This window comes from Colletotrichum graminicola (assembly GCF_000149035.1).
Source record: "Colletotrichum graminicola M1.001 genomic scaffold supercont1.9, whole genome shotgun sequence".
Lineage (NCBI taxonomy): Eukaryota > Fungi > Ascomycota > Sordariomycetes > Glomerellales > Glomerellaceae > Colletotrichum > Colletotrichum graminicola.
The window spans coordinates 755,396-777,156 of NW_007361013.1; the positions used below are offsets into that span (position 1 = coordinate 755,396).

Sequence of the window (21,761 nt, forward strand, 5' to 3'; positions counted from 1 at the left end):
AGTCCGTATCTGTACCTCGCGAGGTGGAGCTTCTACCTGGCCCAACCACCCATATCCCGTCGGGCCATGACACCAACCACAAGTTGCAGGACAAGGAGCTGAGGCTGAATTCCTTTGGCGTACACCGGCTTCGAGTCTCATCGGCGTTGGGAGGCACCATGGCCAGCCGATTCTCCCGCAGGGCATGCTCGGTTCGGGAACTTTCATCTCACCCCGGGTAGGTGTGGTTGCCGTCGCGCAGGCTGCCTGTCTCTGACTCCCTTTTTTTCTCCGACAACCTCTCCTCGTATTCGTCTCTCTCCTTCTATAACCCCTCGCTCCCTGCCCTTCTCCTCGTTCCCGCCCTCTTCCTGTTGACATCTACCGGGAACAACTTAGGATCCGTCAACATGGGACAACTCACTCAACTAGGAGTTCTTGCTTGCTTGTACCTGGGCGCGGAGTCCAAGGCACTGAGATGGCAGGACGATACCCCTAGCTGGGTCCCGCCCAGGCAGACCATTGCCGCGATGAACATGGAGGAGCTCGGCTTCAGTCCCAGCCCTACGGCGGCGCCCGACCCGGCCAATGTCGAACTGAAGCTGGCTAAGCGCGTGAGAGGCGACGACACCTGCGGTTATATCTCTGGTATATCGAGTTAGTTGCGCCTCGACGACGTAGTTGAGGGCTAGTGCTAACCTGGGCACAGCCGACTCCATTTACTGCGATGTGGGAACTTGCGTCATCAACAGCTTCCTTTCTGTGGCTGGGTGCTGCGCGTCTACGGCGGTGACAGACTGCAAGATCGCCAGCAGCTGCTTGCCGTCATCGTCCTCGAGGCTCTACACCAGCGGTGATACGCTCATGCTGTACTGGTACGTCACGCGTGTCCATTGCGCCCGCATAAGGGCTCTGTATCTCACAGATCAACAGCTCCTCTTCCGCAAGGCCCGAGTGCCTCACATACGTCTACTCCGGCTCGCTCTTCAACCGTTACACCCTATTTGGATGCGCCGCCAGCGAACAGAGGATCGTCGTCTACGCCAACCCCACAGATACCTCCCTCACGGATGAGGGGACAACGTCGGACGCAGTAACAAGGACAGCTCCCTTTGCAACCGACGCCACCGACACCGAGACCGACGCCGGCACCTTGTCGCGGACATCTCCGACAGCCACATCGAGGGGTTCCAGCGTCAGCGGCGGTGGCAGCAGCGGCGGCGACGGCGGCGGATCGTCTACCCCGGTAGGCGCCATCGTCGGCGGCGTGGTCGGAGGTGTGGCGGCCATCGCCCTCGTCGTTCTCGGCATTATCTTCCTTCTCCGCAAGAAGAAGAAGGACGCAGCCGCCGGCAACGCCGGCAACCAGCCCGCCCCCGTCGTCTATAACGGCCCCCCGCCGCCTCAGCAGGGGCCCCCGCAGATGTATCAGCAGCCGTCGCCGGGAGGCTACGGTCCTCCCCCTCCGCAGGCAGGAACCTACCCGCAGGGCTTCGCTCCCGTGGACAACAGGCAGAGCATGCTCAAACAGCCGTACGACACCACTACGGGCTCGTACGAGCAGACCGGTGTCAGCCCGCCCTCGAGCCCGCCGCCTATGAGCCACTCGCCGACAGACCAGTCGGTAGCACCACAGTACGCTCCGACCCAGAGCGGCGTCAGCCCGGCGTATTCTCCCCAGCAGCAGCAGCAGCAGCAGCAGCAGCAGCAGCAAGGGGGCTACTACAACGCGCCTCCGCCACCTGCACAGGCACAGCAGGTGCCACCACAGCAGCATTACCAGCAGCCCGGGTTCTCGTCCGAGCTGCCTGCTCACAGGGGTGATGGCGAGCTGCGGGAGCTGGCTTAGATGGTGGAGGATTGTTGGAAGAGGACGAATAGCGATGATGGATTTAATTCGCCAAGGTCATGATGTTTGCAAAACCCACTCAGCCCCATTCACGGGAAAACGGGTTTGCACAAAGACGATGAAAGGACGGTATAGGGGAGAAATGGGGGGTTGTCGTTACGTATATATGCAATACCCTGACGTCTTTACACGGCCTGGACGGGACTTACGACCCTCTATAATGCACAAATGAATTTTGTTTTCGCCACCAAGCATGCATCGTGGATACGTCGTCATGCGCCTTTGATGCCAAGGAAGGCTTCACAACCGGCTGTGTCTGTCACGGCGCCACGGCGTGTTTGGGTTGTCCTGCCGTCCCGGCACCAGATGGTCCACGGCCAGTGTGTTGAGAAAGCCCGGGTGGACCTGGTCGAGGCTCGTGACGCCGCACATCTTCATCGTCGTTTCCAGCTCGTCTCGCAGAACTACACAAGGCCAGTCAGTCAGTCAGTCAAATTCCGGCCCGCCCGGGTTTTTCTCCTCGAAACACTGGAGACGCAAAAAAGAAAAAAAAGAAAAAAAAAGAAAGAAAGAAAGAAAGAGGTGAGAGACGGCCCAACTCACTCTCGATGTACCTCTCCACGCCCTCGGCGCCGTAGTTGAGGCTATACAGCAGACCCCTACCCAGGCCGACCGCCTTGGCGCCCAGGCACAGCGCCTTGAAGATGTCGGTCCCGCGGGAGACGCCGCCGTCGACGTAGACCTCGACCCTGTCGAAGACGTGCGGGCAGTTCCTCTGCAGCTCCAGCAGGACCATGACGGTCGCCGGAGACGTGTCGAGGCTGCGCCCGCCGTGGTTCGAGAGCACGATGGCCTCCACGCCCGCCCCGGCGGCGCGCTCGGCGTCCATCCACGTCTGCACGCCCTTGAGGACGATAGGCAGGCCAGGTACTGTGCGCCGCAGCCAGGCGATGTCGGACCAGTTCACCGACGCGTCGATGTAGCTGCCCATGATCCGGCCGAGGGCGCCGCCCTTGGCGTCGTTTCCGGCGCGGGCGCCGGAGATGGGCGAGGAGAGGGACTCGTCGGAGCGCACGCGCTCGTCGGCCTCGCGCTTCCCCGGGATCGGGGCGTCGACGGTGAGGAACAGGGCCTTGACGCCCTGAGCCTGGGCGGAGCGGATAAGGCGCTCCGACTTGGCGCGGTCCTTATCGACGTACAGCTGGAAGAAGACGGGCGCGTCGTAGGGCGCCGCCGCTGCCGCCGCACCCTTGGCCGCGGGAAGGGAGGGGTGCGCGGCCCGCGCTGCGAAGATCTCGTCGAGCGGGAAGGACGCTGACACGGACACGCACTGGGGGATACCGGCGGACTTGCAGGCGCGGCCGAGCTCCTTCTCGCCGTCCGGGTGGACGAGGCGGGCCATGGCGGTCGGCGAACAGAAGATCGGGGCGCGCACGGGGGTGCCGAGGATAGCGGTGGATGTGGAGACGGAGGCGACGTCGACGAGGACGCGCGGGCGGAGGCCGATGAGGGCGTAGGAGGAGGCGTTACGGGCCTTGGTGTGCAGGTCCGTCGCGGCAGAGGAGATGAAGGCCCAGGCCTTGGGGGGGAGGGAGACGGACGCCACCTGCTCGAAGTCGTGGGCGGAGATGAGGGTGTCGAGGGGAGGTTTGGAGGGGAGGGCAGTGGGCCCGACGGGTTGGTCTCGGCTCATTGTGGGTTGGGGCTCTGGTTGCTCTTGCTTCTGCTGCTGCTGCTGTTGGAAGCTATGCTGTCGAGGCTTCGGCAGCGCGGCGCCGGGGGCCAGGACGCCCTTGTGGCGGTCCGCGGGGAGCGTCGACCTGACGAGGTTGGGGCCGTGGACCTCGGAGTATACGTCGGTGGCGTCCTTACCGGCGCACTGCAGGATCACGGCGATGCCGCCGGGGTGCTCGCGGACGAAGTCGGAGAAGTCGTAGACGTGGGCGTCGATAACGAGCCAGAGGTCGCCAAGGCGGTTGTGTTTTGATACCTCGGCGGGCGTGAGTTTCGGGGGCATAGTTCCGGTCGCCAGAGTGTTTACCAATTGCTCGCTCGATAAGCACACTCGACCCGGCATGGATGTTGTGGAGAGGCGGGGGCGGAGCGCGCAGTCGGAGTGAGAGCTTGAGTGGCCATCTTTGTAGGTTGCCACGGGCCGGACGCTAAGGCTCGAGTTCGGGGGGTACTGCACCGAGAGGGTCTCTCGGTAGTGGGGTTGCCGCCTTTGGTGCGGCGGGCACTTATTTAGTGCTGGAAGGCTAGTGGGGGGCTGAGGGGTTCCCCAGGGAGGGTCCCCCAGAAAGGGTTTCACTCGCTAAAGCATGCACGGAATACGACCATGTCATCACTGTAAATCACCGGGGTAGCATCGGCAAGTACCTAGCTGGCTGTCGATTTTATTTTATTTTCCTTGAAAGGTTTTAGGTAGGTTTTTCTACACTACTACCCCTCCTCCACCCTCGTCTCACCCCGCCAAAGCTTTGCCGATAAGAGTTTTGGCCCTCTCGCTGTGGTCCATCTTCAGCGCCAGTGCGTGGCCGGGCTCGCTCATCTTGGCCCACGTCTTGCGCAGAATGCCGATGATTTTGTCTTCATCGATCTCGTCCTTGCTCTCAAAGGCGTCGAACTGGTCGTCGAGGAAGACGAGGCACGCCACGTCCTCGAGCACCTGCGTCTCCTCGTCGGCGCTCAGGTTCTCCTTGCGGATGAGGGCGGCCACGCGATCGACGTCCTCCTGAGGCAGGGCTGGGTGGATCTCGGGCGACGATGAGATGAGCTCAGCCACCTGCGCCGCGGCCTGGGACTTGAGCTTCGCCCGCCAGGTGAGGTATCCCGGCCGGGTCATGGGATACGTGTTGCGGGGGGTCTCCCATCTGTTGAGTAAATTCGCCAGTGAGTCAGACCTGTCATGCTACCGGCATTGTACCTAACCTATCCCGGAGGGGGGAGGTCATGCATCTTGCTCATCGTCTCATATGCTTCAAGAGTTGCAGATAGTGCTACTTTTTTTTATAGATTGAAACAAGAAAAACGAAGAAGAAGAAGAAAAAGGTGAAATGCTTATGCAACATCAAAGAAAATGGAAAGGGTGTTTATGTTACCTCCTGAAGTGCTGGGCGCGGCAAGCCAGCTGTAAGACGGGAGACGCTGAGGGACATCGCACAGCCAACCAGCGGGTCATCTTCTGGGCATAGTCGAGTTCAAAAGGGACAGACTCGACACCCGACGGCCTGGGGTCTTGCCTGTGGGCTTCGTCAATCAGCTCGAGGGCCTTTTGGTAATTGGCCGGCAGCTTGGGCAGTGAGGGCGACGTTGCCATTGTTACGTGAGTGAGGGTGTAGTAGTAGTAGTAGTAGTAGTAGTAGTAGTAGTAGTAGTAGTAGTAGTAGTAGTAGTAGTAGTAGTAGTAGTAGTAGTAGTAGTGTAGGTACTGCAATCGGCCGTGTGTGTTGTGTTGGGGTGTCACGGGTTGGAAGGGGTGGTAACTAAAAAAGAAGAGGTTGCCGCTGTTTCAGGCTTCCGACAAGTTTCTTGGTCCTTTCCATGACGAGAAGCTCGGCTATTCATAATCGCTGCTCTATAGCCGCCGCTGCTGCCACCCACAACGAAGCCCCTGAACGACACTCATGAGTAAGCAGGGAGGACTTGATTGGCTGCACCCACTACGGTGCATACTATTAGTAGAGCCTCATCCCGATCCCCGGACCTTGTCGTTGACATCGACTTGATAATCCCACACGTCCTTACATACCTACCTTACCTGTACATAGTAAACCCATTTATCTGCTACGCTCCCCTCCCCGCACCGGCCCGTCGACTGTAGCTCCTGCGGCTGCTTCTTCCTTGCAAACCCTACGTCACACTTGGCACGTTGCAAGATGACGGACAAGCTTCGGCATGTTCTCAGTAAATCATTCCAACGGGGTCCCCGGTAGACTTCGTCCCATTATGAGTCTGCGCCAACGCAGATCGCACAGCCGCCCGGTCTCGCCAGATCTGGAATCAGTCATACTTTGGCCGGACCCCGAAGTCTTGTTTCGTCCCTTCGTCCCATGTTCAGAATAGCTGCGTACGAATATCTGTACCTACACAACCTACACCACCTTACACATGCATACCAACTGACATGCGGTCGACCTGTCTGTGTTCTTGGCAATTCAGCCGTTTTGGAGAGGTTGGACATGAACCGTATTGGTAGCATTTCCCGCGACGCGTAGCTGTGGCCAACTTCGACCCTACTTTGATCTCTCACTCTTGCTACTTTCAACCCCGCGGCCGACAATTTTTCCATGCATTGAACATGGTGGACACATCCTTTGCCACCTTTATTTATCCTTTTGGTGAAGGGATTCGTGCTCTGAGAGAGTGTCGCCCACACTCACTCTTACTTATATCATCCGCAACAACGTCTCAACTCCCTCTCCCCCTCCCACCTACACCTCAGCCCCGTGTGGCAGTTCACTCTTTTTCTCACTAATCCCACATCGCCGTCACTAGTTTGGCAGTTTCCTTCGTTCAGCGTCTCACCCGATGCAACTCCCTTGAAACCTGCCCCACCTATGCTTGCATCTCAAGCCGACAACAATCGAAAACAAAACATATCTCTCGGTCCACACCCGTTGCGCCATCTCTTTAGGAAAAGGGCGCTTCTTGCTTGACCGGCCACTATTTCCGCAATTAAACGAATAGGATAATCAAGGAGGACCCACCGACCGGTAGCCTGTCTACTTCATCACGAAAAGCCTCCGCCGGAACAGAACAGGCCTTCCTCGAACGTCTTGCCAAACGAATGATCTTCATCTTCTACCACCAACCGTTATTTGGCTGGCTGAGATTTATGATAAAATACTAATCAGTACCGGTGTTGACCAGGAAGTAGTCACAACTTGGTGTTCAACTTGCAGACCACGCGCCTTCCCTTTTACACAATTGACTCATAAACCGCAAGACAAAGCCCCATTTTCCCAACTATACCCTACACCTACACAGCCATGAAGAACTCAAAGAAGAGCAATCCAAAGCATATCCGGGACTCCGCAATGGAGGTTGATGACGGAAAGTCGTCCAGCACGGCAGTGACCACTGACTCGGACGACATCGCCAGCGACACTATGACACTCGTCGACTTATTTTCTGACCTAGCGGTCGGCGACCTCTTTGAAGCCAACAATGACAATCTCACTTCGGCTGATTCTTCCGCTACACCAAGCTCAGAAGTCAGCACCGACAACCAGTCCACTCCCAGCGCGGATGCCAGTGGCAGTGAAATCGACCTCAAGACCTCCGGAAAGAAGAACAGGAGCTGCCAGAACCAGAAGAAGGGCAAAGTTTCGGACACCGAGAGCGATTCTGGCATTTCAGCGGACACGTCTTCCGCAGAAGCCATCTCAAGCACCGGCGAGTTTACGTCATCTCAAGCCAAAAGCGCGGAGGTAGCCATGGCCCAATCAATCACATCTGGGGGAGCCACCTCGAATGAGTCCAGCACTTCCGGCGTCGCGTCCCCCGAGAGCGGAGGCGCCTCATCCAGTACGCAGTCGCCCAACAAAGGCCATTGGACGCCGTCAGAAGACGCTCTCATCATCAGTATGAAGGAGGGCGGCGAGGGCTGGGCCTCCATTGGCAAGGCCATCAACCGGGGCAAGAATGAGGTCAAGAGGCGATGGCACGTGGCCAAGGCCAACGCCGCGAACTCCGAATCCGGAGGCGACGCGCTGACTGAGACGGAGTCTGAAGGGGAGAACGGCCAGACAGCATCCACGGCCGACAGCAAGACCGATCAGAGCCATGGTGATAACACCGACAAACGCCAGGAGGGGCACAAGGCCGACAACAAGCTCATATCCAGAGCCGAGCGAAAGGCCGAGCGCAAAGCTGAGCAGCGGAAGAACAAGGACAACGCGACGTCGGATGACAAGACCAAGGAACCCAAGAAGTCTCACCCCAGGCCCAAGCAACCCAAGCGGGAGGCCGAGGAGCAGCAGCCCTCAAAGGCTTCAGAAGCTCCCAGCACTCCGAAACCCTCCTCATCCAACTCCGTCGGCGACTCCCCCAGCTCGTCCCTCCGCAGCCGGCTCGCCCTCCTCCGCGACACAACCTCGGCATCCTCCTCCACATCCTCCGCTACTAGCAATGATGGTGACGGCGGCGACGATGCCAGCGACTCACCCGCCAAGTGCTACCACCGCGAGCTCGCCCGTCAGGAGCGCTACATCCGCCGTCACGTCAACCCGGCCCTCTACCCCCCTCTTCCCTACCCGCTGATGCCCCCTCCAACCGCCTTCCGCCCGCCCAGCCACGCTGACAAGCGACAGCGACGCGACGATAAGATCCTGGCGTCCCTGGTATCTCGACGGGAGGCGACAAAGTGGCTCGAGATGCAGGCCAACTTCTACAACGTCACAGGCCGGATGGTGCCGCTGCATATGATCAAGGCGCGATGCGAGGCCGAGGAGGTCCGTAGCAAGGTGGTGGGCGTGCGGGACTGGGCCACCTCGGTGGCGGACGGTGACGAGCTCCTGGATCCGAACGAGGGTGCCGACGTCCCCGAGGACGCCCTTGTCGAATACGACGAGGAGTGAGGGCAAACGTCCTCTATTCAATTACATAATGAGAGCCCTCTAGCGGGGGTTAATGATGAACGACGGCAAAGGATAGGATGCCTTGGGAGGTCTGGTGAGGGATGGGATAAGCCCCAATCACCATAGTATATAATGGCTACGACTGGGATCTGATATTCACTTTTCACTGCCTACGGAAGGGGGGAGGGGGATGATGAATGGGCTTGACAGACAAGCAAACGAAAAAATGCATTGGAATGGGCGGTCAGGGTATAATAACGAAACACAGAAAGGATAGGTGGCGGGCGGGTATTTGCGCCGATTTGTTTTGCTCTGGGATACTCCGGTCGGTTGATGGCCGCGCTTTCGGGATCCTCTAACTCAGCTACCTAGCCAGCGTTGCTTATTATTTTTTTTTTCTTTTGCCCCCGTCTTTTTCTCTCTCTTTCTTCTCTATTTTTACTCTCAAGTTTCAATTTTCTCTATCGAGAGAATATAGATGAAAAGCCGATATGGATCTTGGGTCTTGGGGGTTGGCGCCAAAGGGGAGGAGGCTAACACGTCCTTTTTACATAGGTAGTTGACAAGCGACTGGGGCCATCAGGCATTTGTTAACTTCTCCATCTCCTCCCCCCATTTCTCTCTCTCTCTCTCTCTCTCTCTATCTGTCTCTCTTTCTCTACCTCTGTGATGTGTAGGTGATATTTTCCTCCATCTATATACGGCCTATAGATCTTGGGGGGGGAAACAAAAAAGACGCGAGTGAAATAAATGGCTTGATTTTCCAACTCCGACAAGGCCAAAAATAGTACAGTCCACCACCCACCGCGCGTCACGGGGTATCAATGGAACAAACAATTACAGCATACTGCCACCCACCTGTGGCGTGCCTAGAAACGCCCCTTTTGAGGCAAACCTCGTGCCCGGCGTATCCAAAATATAATTACACGCAAGAGCCTTGAGAACTGACAAGGCTCGCTTTCCTATTATGTGCCGCCCGATCCTACCAGATGGACCTGAAGGCGTTATGCGGAACGGTAGAACCGTATTTGACGTATCGTCCCAGTCCGTTAAAACGACACTGCTGCTGATGGCATTCAACATGGTAAACGGGAATCCATACTTCAGGGTCTCAGGTAAAGACCTAGAGTCGATTTCCAGAGAGCCAGTAAACGCAAAGTGGCACTCTCGACCTCGGATTGGCCGTCCCCCTTCGCTGCCCTCCGAGGGATTGACAAAGGTGCTGGCGTCCAATAGTCTCGTCTTCCCGCCTTTTCTCGTTTCAGTCTGTTGGCTGAAGCGTGAAGGATGCGCCTTCTCTGGAGGCATAAAGTGAACTTATCGGCCGATCCGTTATTCAGATAGGATTCTCCATGCCGGGCGCCATCGTTGTCCCTGGCGGCGCGGCCGGACTTGGACTGGACCCTTTCGTCAAGGTGTTATTGCTGGATCCCAATCCTCGCTTCATCATTTTCCCCAGGACGGTGACCAGTTCGCAGGCATCAGCAAACATGTCGTCATCCATTCCCTCTGACGCTCCGTATACTTCGGAAATGGTATCCTTGGCCAGCTTGCGACTCCCGTCGGTATCGTGTACGCAGTCGTAGAGGAAGGCGGCGTACTCCGTCTTGACCGATAACCGCAATGAGTGGGAACCCCAGAGATGCTGATCGGCCAGAGCAATGGCTTCCTTGAAATACTTTTGGGCATCGGGAAGGTAGTCCCTCGGCGGTTCGAGAAAGGCGGCAGGGAAGTCCGAATTGCTTTGCGGAGGGAATCCGGGCGGTGGGTTCACCGGTCCGCCCTCAAGGGCGTGCGTCGGCTGTATCGACCCCTGAGATGCGTTCCATTCCTCCCTTGCGATTCCCTTGCCCTTGTCAAGCCTCGGGGGCGTGAGGCCGGCCATGGTGTCGGGGGTCGCAATGCCCATGGTGGACACGGCAGGTTTGTTATGAAACAGGACGAAGATGTGGTAAAACGATGCCCGCAGCTTGTATGCCAACACACGGAGCTCCGTATGGTTTCCGACCATGGGAATAACATACTGCTGGAGCATGACCAGACCTTCCCTCGAAAGCCAGATGATGTGAAGGATGAGATCGGCAGACTGGGGCGTTCGGGCCACGTCGGGACGACGCTGTTTCTTCGCTGTGACGAGCTTCTCTGCTAGGCTGAGCGAGAGGCCGAGGATCTTGTAGAGCATCGAGGACAACAAGGGGTTGTCATTTTCCACAGTCTTTGCCCATTTGCCGAGGAACTTTTGGTCTACCTCGGAGGAAGCCATTGGGGCCTGTATCGCGGGTGAGATAGCGGGGACTAAAGCTCTGATCCCGGGGATGTGTCCGGATGGGGGACCGATCTCAGCCGTCTCTGGATTGAGCGTCTGATTTGTAGCAAGAAATTGGTCCCTTTTGGGGGAGAGAGTTGGCGGACTTCTTTTCCCCCAACGTCAAGGCCTATGAGGGAGAATATGAACCCGCAAATGAAAAGCGATGAAATCCAAGAGGCCGGACGCGAGCTAATTGACAGGGTAGTAAGTGCAGATGAGCCGGGAAACGAGACAAGAGTCAGGGCTGCTCAGTGACGGTCGGTTCAAGAGCGCTTAGTGTTGCTACGGTAAAACTGATTATGAGACTTGGTTAAGACCGCGACGAGTAAGCAAATAGTGGCGTGGACATCCGAGGTCGACCACTCACCAGTATAATACATTAAGTGAGTACTATGTGAGGGAGTAGGGTGGACGTGGTGAGTGAAAGGCTGCGCGGCGCAGATGGCGACTAGCAAAGAGACAATGTCGACTGAGACTCAACCGGGAAGACGAGGGTGATATGATTTGTTTTCACAAATGGCATGGCGACGTTGCTTGAGGGTTAGGTCAACTGTTGTCGAGTGAGTGGCCCTGTGGAAGTTGACGTAGCTGAAGTCGTCAATTCGGGCTGCGAGGGCGATCCCTGGAATGATGAACGAGCGTCGAAGGGTATGCTGGTGAAGGCGGTGAGGGCGGGAACCAGACGTCAAACGAGGTCTCTTCTGGGGACGGGAGCAAATGCAATGGGTTGAGATGGGATTCGGCGACCAGTAGCAGTAGCGGCCGTCAGATTGAGGTGGGACGAAGCGTTGTGGTAGAAGTTTGGCTATGAGGGCATCGCGACCACAGGCGAGAACGAGTCGAGTGACAGCGACGTCGCGGGCGGGTTCTGAGATGGGTTCGGGCGATGTAATGTAATGTAAGGCAATGTAGGTAGCTGCAGGTTATATGTGCCCTAAAGGAGAGTTGCGGACACGGACGCAGGAGGACTGGGGCGTGCGGTCGTATCGTGCATGGAGTGTGGGCCTTTGAGAGTGAGAGCAGCGGCGCGGTGCGGTGCGGTCGCGACGTGGAGCCTGGATGCCGTGGCCGGCTGGGAATAGAAGTGTGTTTGTTGGGTGTCCAGAAAATGAGATGGGATGAAGCAGAAGCAGGAGCAGCACCGGCGGCCGTGGCGGATGTCGTACAGAGATGAGAAGTAACGAATGACGATGGATGTTGAAGGCTGGGTGAAGGGGGGGGTGCAAGATGGCTGCAAGATGAGTTGTCAAACTCTGGGGAGAACGAGCGCCGAGCGCGCACCGTGTCAATGGGAGAGAGTAAGCGATGGGTGAGAGGCTTGGGTCAGTGGCATGGGCTGGAAGCGAGCGACGGATGCCAAATTGGGCGGGAAAAACGGAGGAAGCGAAAGAAGAGACCCAGATACCAATTCAGATTACGGATACAGTAGCCAGTGACATCAACCTCGAAAGGCTGGGGCCGGGGTTGGGACAGGCAGGCGGAAAGACAGCCCAGGAAGGAAATGGGTAGATGAAAAAGGAAACCAAGTACGGAGTACCTTGGGACTCGGGGCCGGGTAAGGGTAGATAGTAGAGACCAACGGGTCAAGGGACAGATGACATAAGAAGTATGTATACATACCTAGTCAAAAAATCCAATAGAAAAGCTTGCCCAAAGCTGGAGCTGGAGCTGGAGCTGGAGCCGGTCCTGGAGCTTGGACGGCCCGCTTCTGAACCACCCCACCCCCAGCCAGCATGGCAGGAAAACAGGCACGACAACGCGCCCACCACCAAGGTGGGAGTGAAGACGGAATTTCTCCCTTGTCTCTCTGCTCAGCTGTCTCCACTAGCTTCTCGCTTTCCATTCTTTGGCGGCGTTATCCCTTTTCCAGGCCTCTGCCCGATCAAACGGAAGCCGTGGAACCATCGTCTCAATTACCCATCACTTTGACTGAACAGCCGCCCGCACAATCAGTCGTCTGGCTGCTTTGCCGCTGCTCGCCGTCCCATCTTTACACTACACACAACCACTCTACGGCCCCCTCCGTGTCTTTCGTCTGATCCGATCCCCGGGATGTCTTCTGAGCAGAGTTGACGCCGAGACAAAATAGCGTGGGCGCCCTGGTCTTGACGTGCGGGACCACGTCCAAGACAAGCCAACTACCGACCGGCCACTCTTCCAAGGGTCTAGTCTACGGGATTCCTACTATCGTTTAAAGACCGACAAGCGTCCGCCTCGAGTCGCCAAAGTACAAGCGGCGACTAGCTGTCGAGCTGCCTGAGCCTCATGTCCAAGAGGCGCATCTACCTCTGCCACACCCATGACAACACTCTGAGACGCCAGATATGCCGTCTCCCCCTGATGCGCACAAATTCTGCTGGCTTGCTTGCTTGCTTGCTTTTTCTCTCTCCCTCTTCAGACGTGTCTCTCGGGTCCGTTTGAAGGTCGTCATGCGCCCACATAGACTGACGCACTGCACTTCCGCGACCTGCCTCCGATGAGTTGATACCGGTCCATTGCTCCCCAGGAAAACCCACCGTTAGCCGTTCGCGGGCTGTTTAGGAGCATTGGCCTACATGGTACATCATCTAAGAAACGTAAGGAGCCTGGAAACGCAAAACGTGGCCGATTGTCGACTGTCGAGTATCGCTCCCGTCATCCCCGAACAGCAACGGGGAGAGCCCGTGGGGCCTTTGCCCCGGTCCGTCTAGGGGTTTCAGACCACCCAGCTCACCTTCCAAAACCAGCCACTGCTTCAACAGCGTGGTGTATTCGCCGATACGGGTTGCACAATTCCTCTTGTACGAGTGGAAATGACACAAGTTGTCCGCCGTGGATCAAGTTGTGCTCGTCAGTGTTCCCATCAAGAGTAATACGCGATACGTACCGTCAGATGGCCCCTCTGTTTCGTGGCGACCGGGGATGCACTAGCCCTTATCCAATCTAGCCTCGAACATCCTCTGATCTGGGCCAACCGGATGCCGCGCGCCTTCTCAAAGCAGGGAAAACGTCCCTTTGCCTTCAACTCAACTCTCTGATCTGATCCCAGCCTTTTTTTTTTCTTGCTTCGCGGCCCCGGACCCCTCGAGTCCTAATAGTTTTGGTCGCCGTCGCCATCGCCATCGCCAGCCTCTTGTGCGGCCTCTCGGGCTACTGGAAGCTCAATGGTGCCAGCGCACCCCACGAAAACGCCTCGCTGCGCCTTGCGGTTACGTGGGCTTTAACAGGTTCCAGTTCTCCCAGGACCTACCCACGCCGGTACGCCACACCGGCGCACCAGTGCCCAACAAAGCACTCCTCAAGTAAGGATCAGCAGGGCTCACCTGCCTCAACTGGCCATCATCGTGTGAGAAAGTAAAGCGTCTCGGGGCTGTCGTTCACTTTGCGACCCAGACCAGCATACGGCCAATAACAAATCTCGCGCTTGGCCGTCATGTTTGCGGCCATCCCCCCCCCCCCCTTCTCAACCCAGGCTGTTGATTCTTCACTGGATGGCGGTCCTCGCCGCAGGAATTCCGGCAACCTTTGGTAATCCGGACACCCGGGCGCGACCTGACGTCGGCGGGAGTGGGCAGTGGCCACAAACAGGTCGTAGCAAAACTGGCGGTGAAGAACTAGTAGTAACCGGATGCCTGCGGCTCTCGTCTCTTCTGCCATCATACCTACGACTGCACGAGCGGCTTCTTGCCTCGTTATGGGCCCGCTCCGCCTGACTTGCTCCCAATTGCATGCTGGCTGAAGAAAAGCAGGCAAGATACTAAAGCATGGCTGGTGTAGTGGGCTGGACTACTTCCGGGGTCTGGCTGAAACCCGGCCTGCTTTGAGGCTAACGGCCAGCATACATGTGCCCATGTGCGTGCCTAGATGCTCCCCTTGGCATGTGCTGTCGACGCAGGCGAGGGAGGCCGTCTTGCCTTGCCGCCAGCCGGAACCATGCACCCTGCCACTGTCCTGTGCTATCGCTACCTCCGTCGTCTGCCCTGGACTCGCTGCCGGCGTGGACGACCTCCAGTCGTTGCACGCACGGCATGATTGTGATGCGGCACTGCAGCCCTATCTGTCACCATCATGCCTCGATTCAAAGGGAGAGCCCACGTCTTGCGGCCCGGGTTAACTTGCCTCATGGCTGCCTGAGCCCTCCCAAGATAGACATGCTGTTGTTGGGCAACTGTCGTCAGTACGTGGACGCGCTCATAAGCCAGTGCAACACACCAACGCCAGCTGTCAGTCGGCCCTCTTCGTGATCAGCATCCGAAGCGAGCTGCTCTACTAGGCATAGTTATACCTCCGAGTCGAGGCAGTTTGTCCGATTACCCCCCCCCCCCCCCCACGCATCGTTCCTGGTTTCGTGGCCACCGAGGTCACCGTTTGCCCTCCCCGGAACGGGATGTTGCAGCTTCCGAGGCCGCGCCGAGATCGCAAGATCTCGCTGCCTCGGTATGGGATGCGTCTCATTGGGTTCTTATCTTATGTGTACCTGGCTAAGGCTTGACGTGCTGCAAGGAGGAGGAAGGATGGCTTCCCACAGCTCCCCAAACGGAGCTGTCAGAAGGATCGAGGTGACGCCGTAGACCCTTCTCCCCGGTTTGGTGCCTGACAGGAACAAACGGGCATAGCATGATTGCCCGAGCGACGAAGCTACAAATAGGACCCCCGGAGTCAACGTCTCCATGTCCGGTTGCTGTTCGATGTCTGAAAAGCTCCTGTTGAGCCAGCATTGCCTACATTCGTTTCCCATATATCGGCCTCACGAAGGTTTGATAATATCGCCGTGTCTCCGGCTCCATTTGCAGATCACGTACACAGTCTCTCGACTAAGCCATCAGCCGTCTCTTTCAAAGGCGTCAGTGGCCCGCACGCAGCTCTCCTCGTCAACGAGACGGTCCTGACTTCTCACCGGCCACACGGCCGTCTGGCTAGCAACACCTGGATACAGGCTCTTAAACGTCTTGTTTTCTTTCTTATTTCGTCTTCTTTCTTTTTTCGTCGGCACTCAAAACACACGCTCCTTCAACGCATTCGGAAGAAGAAGAAGAAAAGGAAGACAAGCACGCATCTTATCCAAACCGTCGACGCACAAAGGCCCCCCCCCCCGGGAAGCCAGGTTACAAACATGTGCCAGTACTACGCCCACGCCTTCACCTGCAAGCACCTCTCCTTCACCTTTGCCCGCTTCTGCCAGCCCGCCAGCCTCATCCAGAAGCCGTGCGCCAAGCGGCAGGTCTGGCAGACCATCAGCCTCGACGACGCCTGCGAGGACTGCTTGATGTGGTTTCCGGACAGGTACCCGTGTCCGAGGATGCGCTACAAATGATTTTGGAAGCGAGGGTGGCAATAGGATGTTACGGCATAGTATGTGAGCATGGGGGATCTTTTTATGGCAACTCCGAGAGCTCTGGAAGCTCTCAAGTTTCAATGTTCTTACCCGGGACTCTTTGTTTTTCTTTCTTCTTTTTTTCTGGCGTCACGAGAACATGATGGAATTGGCACAAAATGAAAAGGGAGCTAGGAATGGTCGAAGAGGATGCCTCATTGGATGGAGGACTGGTTCGGTATGGGACGCCGTCCGCAAAGGGGGGACGGGTTGTTGTGAGCTCTGAGGAAGCTCGCGAGCCCTCTCGGGGGGAAGAGGCCGAGGAACACTTGCCGCTGGAGGTGGTATAGTATAGTCATGCCACCAAACGGACACTGGCCAACGGAGCGGCAGGCCGGAATAAAGATTGCTCCCCTACCGACAGTTTTCCAAATGCCGTACCGGCGGGCCGGTCCTTGTATTGTACTGCAACGCAACCCCATTAGTCTGCGATGTGTCTCTAGACTCCAGACCAGTAGAGCTTCAAAGGAAACCCTGAAGCAAGCGTGCCGACACTCGGCCACGCCCAACCGTGTTTCCCTCGCCTGGGCGGCCTGCTCGTCGTTGAGAACGACAGTCCACGGTCCTTAGCGGAGGACACCTTCTCGACCTGGGCACCCGCTACAGAGGTCTTCGAAGCTGACGGTCGGTCTATTTTGTGAGCGTGACCCCCTTACTCTGTGACGGCCCTCCGGGAATCCCATCGTACAACGTCGTGCCCCTGAAGAGCAACCAGCGTAGCTGTTATCTCCAGCCGCAATGGCACGTACGCGGAAAGGACAAGAGAGAACCAGTAACCCCAGAGCCGGTGACACTCTCCATCCCAGCGTCTTATGCGCCAAGGAGGCCGGCAGTACATTGCTTGAAAATCCCTGTTTGACGTGGTCGTCGCGAGTGACGTCCTCTTGCGGCCCCGATGTGGGCCCGGGTGGCAAGGCGTGGAGAGCCGATATGGACGGCGGGCAGCCGAGTGGTCCAACTCTCTCTATGAACAAGTTAGGGAACAGCAGGAGCCCAGCCAGCTGCAGACCAGGAGCACCGGCAACTGTATGTATGGGTCATAGGATGTCGCAGCAAAGCTGATTCTGCACAAGACAGATCAGGCTTCTAGAGAGTACGGATACCTCATCGACACCGAGTTAAGTAGATCCGTCTTCGAGGTCGGAGTACCAACTCCCTAGAAACGTGACCCATTAGCTGCCAAACAGAACCGCTTTTGTTCGCATTAGACCTCACTGGGAGACTAGATAGGGGCATCGAACAAGCTCACAAACACAGGTCGTTCCACCTGAAATAAAGGCCGAATTTGAAGCATTATAGCATTCCCCGCTTGAACCAAACGGCAGAAATCCGCTCCCACTACCTACCTACATATGGATATATATATAAGAAAATGTGACAGGTAAAATCCCAACTCCTTTTTTGATCCTGGGTATAAAAAAAAAAAAAAAGAAGCAAATTATGCCTTCCGCAGAATAAAATCATCCCTCATACCAAACTCACGACCCCCGCTGAATGTATGTATCTTGATTTTATATCCACGATGGGACCTGCATACGGGCATGCGTGACCGCTGCTGGTTTCCTTCGTCGGCTACCAATTGGAATAGAATCACCGTTCTCGTTCTCAGCCAAGTCTTCGAAATGCTGATGCCCAACCGTGATGAGCTTGATGACATTGCCGAAACCAACTGCGACCGACGCCGTGCCGACCTTGACCATTGGACCGAGTCCTGAGATGATGAGATGCGAGCCGATCTCGTAGTTGTCGTGGAGTGGCCTCGTTTCATACAGCTCCTCTCCTCCCAGCTGTGAAGCCACCCAGACCTCCCAGTTGTCCAATGACTTGCTCGGCCGTTTCTCCAGCCGCTGATACATCCTGCGGCGGAGGCCACCGGTGGTTGTGGGGGACGACTCGCCACTGCTTGACCCGCTGTCGTCAATAACTCTCCGCACGCCCACGAGGAAGCCGTTGGGTAGTGTTTCCCATGTGCCCGGATTGCGGATTTGACGCTTCGACTCGATCGTCTCGGACCAACCACTGCAGTTGCGACTGGAGGGGAGTTCCATATTGCGGAAACAAATGACGTTGCCATCCTCCTTGGGCGTAAAAGTGTGGATGATACAATCACCCGTCTCTGTGTGGTTGTACGCGATGCCAAATGAAACGAGGCCGATCGAACCGCATTGCGGCTTCCGTCGCGAGGAATGGACGCACCTCAGCGACCGCGGCTGGATGGGTTCTGTTTCAAAGGTGTGAAGGAGAGTTTTCGATTTCGCGTCAAAGAGGTCCACCGTCTGAGACCTGGCGACTAGGAACGAGCTGAGAGCCGACAGTGGTACGATCTGGCTCGCATCTCGATCTTCGACAGAGTGAGCATCGAGGCCTTGTGACGCCCAGGTGTCGTTCTCTTGCTGGGTCGCCACATGAATGCAGCCCTTTCTTGATGTCGTAAGTATCGACAGCTGCGAAGAGCCGTACGGAGCAATCTTTTGCACAAGCGGTCGGACCGAGACCAGGGGGCTCTTGCAGATTGTAAACTCCATCGGCTCTTTCATTCCAGGAATGATCTGCGTCATGGTCCCGTTTCGGCGGACAACGACAAGCGGGCTTGCGAAGTCAAAGGTCGGGGTGCCAAAGAAGAATCCCTCTGGCTTCTGGCCATTCAGTTCTACTGGGACTGGCTGACCCCAACGTTGCTCGACAAGGTTCCATAGAAACACCCTGTGAGATGACAACAAGGCCAACCAGCTGGATTTCTTGTCCGTGGCAACTGCCAGAATCGGGAAGGGGTTCTCAGGGGGCGGCTCGATATCGGCCAGCGAGTAATCACCACCTCCTGACCGGACGTCCCACACACGAATTGCCCGATCCAGTCCAACAGAGATGATATGCCCGTCGTACGATGATGACATCAAGACAACATCCAAAGAATGAGCTTCTGGAAGAGATTCGATCGCCAACAGAGGTTGGTCGCTCATGTCATCGTTACGTCTCGACTCGGCATCGTCTCCCCAAAGAAGATAGTTCATGAGAAGACGGACAGCCGAAACGATGAACAGTACGGTGGCGAGGAAGTGCTTCAAGTGATGGTCGATGAAATCGTACAAGGCCGGCAGCAGGGGGCGCTCCGGCGTGACGGGCGTGCGATCTGCGCCCTTGAGGACGAATACCAAGGGGTCATACACCCGGGCGATGTAACTATGGGACCGCGGCTTGATGACATTGATGACCTCGCGAGCACTTTCGTGATCTTGAAGGCGAAGCCAAGATGTAGGGCTTCGCGCTTGGTGGATGTCGACTAGCAGCGAGCTCTTTGGCTGGCTGAAGCTGACGGTGTCTCTGGAGATCCTAAAAACCCCCCGCAGGAGCCGGATGAATGTGTCGTTTTCAAAAAAGTGCCACTGCGCTATCAAGACAAAAGTGATCATGATGACTGTACCAGCGATGCGGGTGGACAGAGCTATCTTGCCCTGCAGCATCGCCTCGAACCAGCTGCATTTCAGCGGCTGCTCCTGTCCGTGTCGCTTGTTCTTCAAAAACGCTTTGGCCAGTGCGTCGCTGAGTTCTGTCCGTCGCACATCAACACTGAGGACGGCCAGGAAAAAGGTAGACATGTAGAAGAAGTCGAAAACAATAGCAACAGCCACAAAGGTGCAGAACGCGGATACGCCGGGCGAGACGATCTTGGACAGACCCCACAGGATGATGACATTCTGCGCCGAGCTAGCCAACGCAACGTGTGCTGTCTCTCCAAACGCGCGGCTGATTCGACTGCTCGTGCTGTTCTCCGAGGGAGTCATGATGACGGCGTTGATGAGTCTGAATATGTTTTCGAGGCTCATCGAGAGGACCACCACAGGATACGCCGCTTGCGGAATGCCGGACAAATCGACACGGAAGATGGCGCATACCGTAAAACTAGACATGATGGAGACAACGACCTGTACAAAGACCGTGACTATCAAGCCGATCTTGGACTTGACCGCTCTCAGTTTAGAGAGACTGTAGAAAAAGTAGACGCCTGCCAGGCCGTACGCGAGGGCAAGAATCACCGTGTCTTGCATGGATATTGGCATGAACTGGAACTCGTACAACTGGCTGGACATGCTCTTCCCGTCCGCCGGGTAAGCGGTCCATTTGTCCTTCATCCGGGTTGCAAGTGCTTCAGCTCTTCTCTCCCATTGACGGCCGACGGGCGAATCACGCATATGGATCAAGGTGATGACGAGTGCATCGGCTGCCAAGAGCTTTCTGTCTTCGAAGCGCTTTCCGCTGAAGACGATGGAATGCCTGAGAGTAACATTAACCGACGTCGGCTGTGTTTTCTTGGCGTTGACCGTGGAGACGATGTTTTCATCATCGGATATGCGCTCCCGTGAGCAGGACCAGTATTGAAGCGGCGAGTGGAAGAACCACGATTGGTTGTTGAGGCCGTTGACGACGTGAAATGTATCCCGCTCCTGAGGTGCAAGATCAGCATGGGGGTCGTGAGCCTGAGGGTTAGCAGTGGGCCGCCACGGGCTGAAATCTTTGGTGGGACCGAGCAGCTCGTCCTGAAGATCAAGGGCACCAAGTAGTACATCGCGGTCCAAAGCCTTCATATAGCTGCCGTGGACCCATATAGAGCGCATAATAACGTCGGACTCGATACTGTTTTCCTTGAGCGGCTGCGCAGCAGTCCACACATGGTGGGGGAGGTTAGATGCGCCATTGCTCAAGTCTGAGGTGTAGAGGAACGGGAAGGGGTATATGAGGATTGCGGCGACAGCAACGGAGATGATGAGGGTCGTAACAACATGCCTCGCGGCGTATCGACCGTATCGCGCAAAGGTTCGGCGGAGAGGGTGGTTCGGCGCAAGGACGGGAGCTTCGGTCGTTCTGATGGCAGGTCAGTCAGAACATGCATGGAATGTATTGGCACAGGATCAGGAAAGGGGAACAACTGCATACCCTCGCAAAGGATACAACAGGTACCAAATCATCTGCGGCGACGATTGCAAGTAAGCTTGCAGCGACTGCAGCAGAAGAGGAGGTCGACGAAGTTGCGAAAGCGGGCGGACTCAATCGAGCAGGCGATCCATCCAGTGTTTGACGGTGGTAGATAGTGATGATGTCGATGTCAGACTGCAAGTGATGGTCGCCGCACTCATGGTTCGGTTCGGCGGTTGCAGGCTACGTGAGACGGCTAGAACGATCCCACATATGGAGCGGCTAGGGAATCGTAGGTTCTTCGCGGTCGATGGCTGACGGGGAAATCAATAGGGTGGAAAGCTTTCAAGATGAATGCGCTCGGGGAGGGATGCGAACGAGTCTAATAAGTAAGGTTACGCGGTGGGAGGGTGGAGGGGATTGGCCGAGATTCGTCGGCCTCAAGTCCGTCAGCTGATGTAGTGTCGGGGAGACGTGCGTGCGTGGAACGACGGCAGCGACGATAGGGCCAGACCAGGTGCAGAACAAGGCCAACTATGTTATTTATCTAGCTCAGGTGCTCGTTCCGGAGTCGAGAGCTGAAGTACGTTGACCGTGGGAAGCTGTGCGAGTCGATTGAGCAGGATGCTTTCTTCGGCGGAGGGTCAATGTCGATGGATGTCCTGGTGTGTGGTGGTGGAGTGTCTCGTCCTGTATGGTTCGACTGACTGCGGCGCAGAGCGAAGCAGCCAACGCCGACGGTGCAATCTTGAATGCACCTAGTGTCAAAACGGCGACGAT

The 21,761-nt window shown here is 56.6% G+C and overlaps 7 protein-coding genes across 7 annotated transcripts; 3 read left to right on the plus strand and 4 right to left on the minus strand.

Moving 5' to 3' along the window:
- Positions 1-389: 389 nt before the first annotated feature.
- Positions 390-1,828, plus strand: GLRG_03193 (uncharacterized protein; the record flags this gene model as incomplete). Its single annotated transcript, XM_008093878.1, has 3 exons — positions 390-636; positions 689-854; positions 913-1,828. The coding sequence occupies 3 exons, from the start codon at positions 390-392 to the stop codon at positions 1,826-1,828; spliced, it is 1,329 nt and encodes a 442-aa protein (XP_008092069.1).
- A 300-nt stretch (positions 1,829-2,128) lies between these two features.
- GLRG_03194 (FMN-dependent dehydrogenase) lies at positions 2,129-3,845 on the minus strand (the record flags this gene model as incomplete). The annotated part of the gene is made up of 2 exons (XM_008093879.1): positions 2,129-2,292; positions 2,432-3,845. The coding sequence occupies 2 exons, from the start codon at positions 3,843-3,845 to the stop codon at positions 2,129-2,131; spliced, it is 1,578 nt and encodes a 525-aa protein (XP_008092070.1).
- Positions 3,846-4,292: 447 nt separating this feature from the next.
- On the minus strand, positions 4,293-5,147 carry GLRG_03195 (glutamyl-tRNA synthetase; the record flags this gene model as incomplete). Its single annotated transcript, XM_008093880.1, has 2 exons — positions 4,293-4,701; positions 4,930-5,147. The coding sequence occupies 2 exons, from the start codon at positions 5,145-5,147 to the stop codon at positions 4,293-4,295; spliced, it is 627 nt and encodes a 208-aa protein (XP_008092071.1).
- A 1,672-nt stretch (positions 5,148-6,819) lies between these two features.
- GLRG_03196 (uncharacterized protein) lies at positions 6,820-8,409 on the plus strand (the record flags this gene model as incomplete). Its single annotated transcript, XM_008093881.1, has 1 exon — positions 6,820-8,409. The coding sequence occupies one exon, from the start codon at positions 6,820-6,822 to the stop codon at positions 8,407-8,409; it is 1,590 nt and encodes a 529-aa protein (XP_008092072.1).
- A 1,336-nt stretch (positions 8,410-9,745) lies between these two features.
- GLRG_03197 (uncharacterized protein) lies at positions 9,746-10,672 on the minus strand (the record flags this gene model as incomplete). Its single annotated transcript, XM_008093882.1, has 1 exon — positions 9,746-10,672. One exon carries the CDS (start codon positions 10,670-10,672, stop codon positions 9,746-9,748), a length of 927 nt encoding a protein of 308 aa, XP_008092073.1.
- A 5,137-nt stretch (positions 10,673-15,809) lies between these two features.
- GLRG_03198 (uncharacterized protein) lies at positions 15,810-17,230 on the plus strand (the record flags this gene model as incomplete). The annotated part of the gene is made up of 7 exons (XM_008093883.1): positions 15,810-15,979; positions 16,035-16,048; positions 16,641-16,707; positions 16,786-16,815; positions 16,877-16,902; positions 16,986-17,096; positions 17,148-17,230. The coding sequence occupies 7 exons, from the start codon at positions 15,810-15,812 to the stop codon at positions 17,228-17,230; spliced, it is 501 nt and encodes a 166-aa protein (XP_008092074.1).
- Positions 17,231-17,581: 351 nt separating this feature from the next.
- GLRG_03199 (uncharacterized protein) lies at positions 17,582-21,034 on the minus strand (the record flags this gene model as incomplete). Its single annotated transcript, XM_008093884.1, has 2 exons — positions 17,582-20,930; positions 21,003-21,034. 2 exons carry the CDS (start codon positions 21,032-21,034, stop codon positions 17,582-17,584), a joined length of 3,381 nt encoding a protein of 1,126 aa, XP_008092075.1.
- Positions 21,035-21,761: the final 727 nt, after the last annotated feature.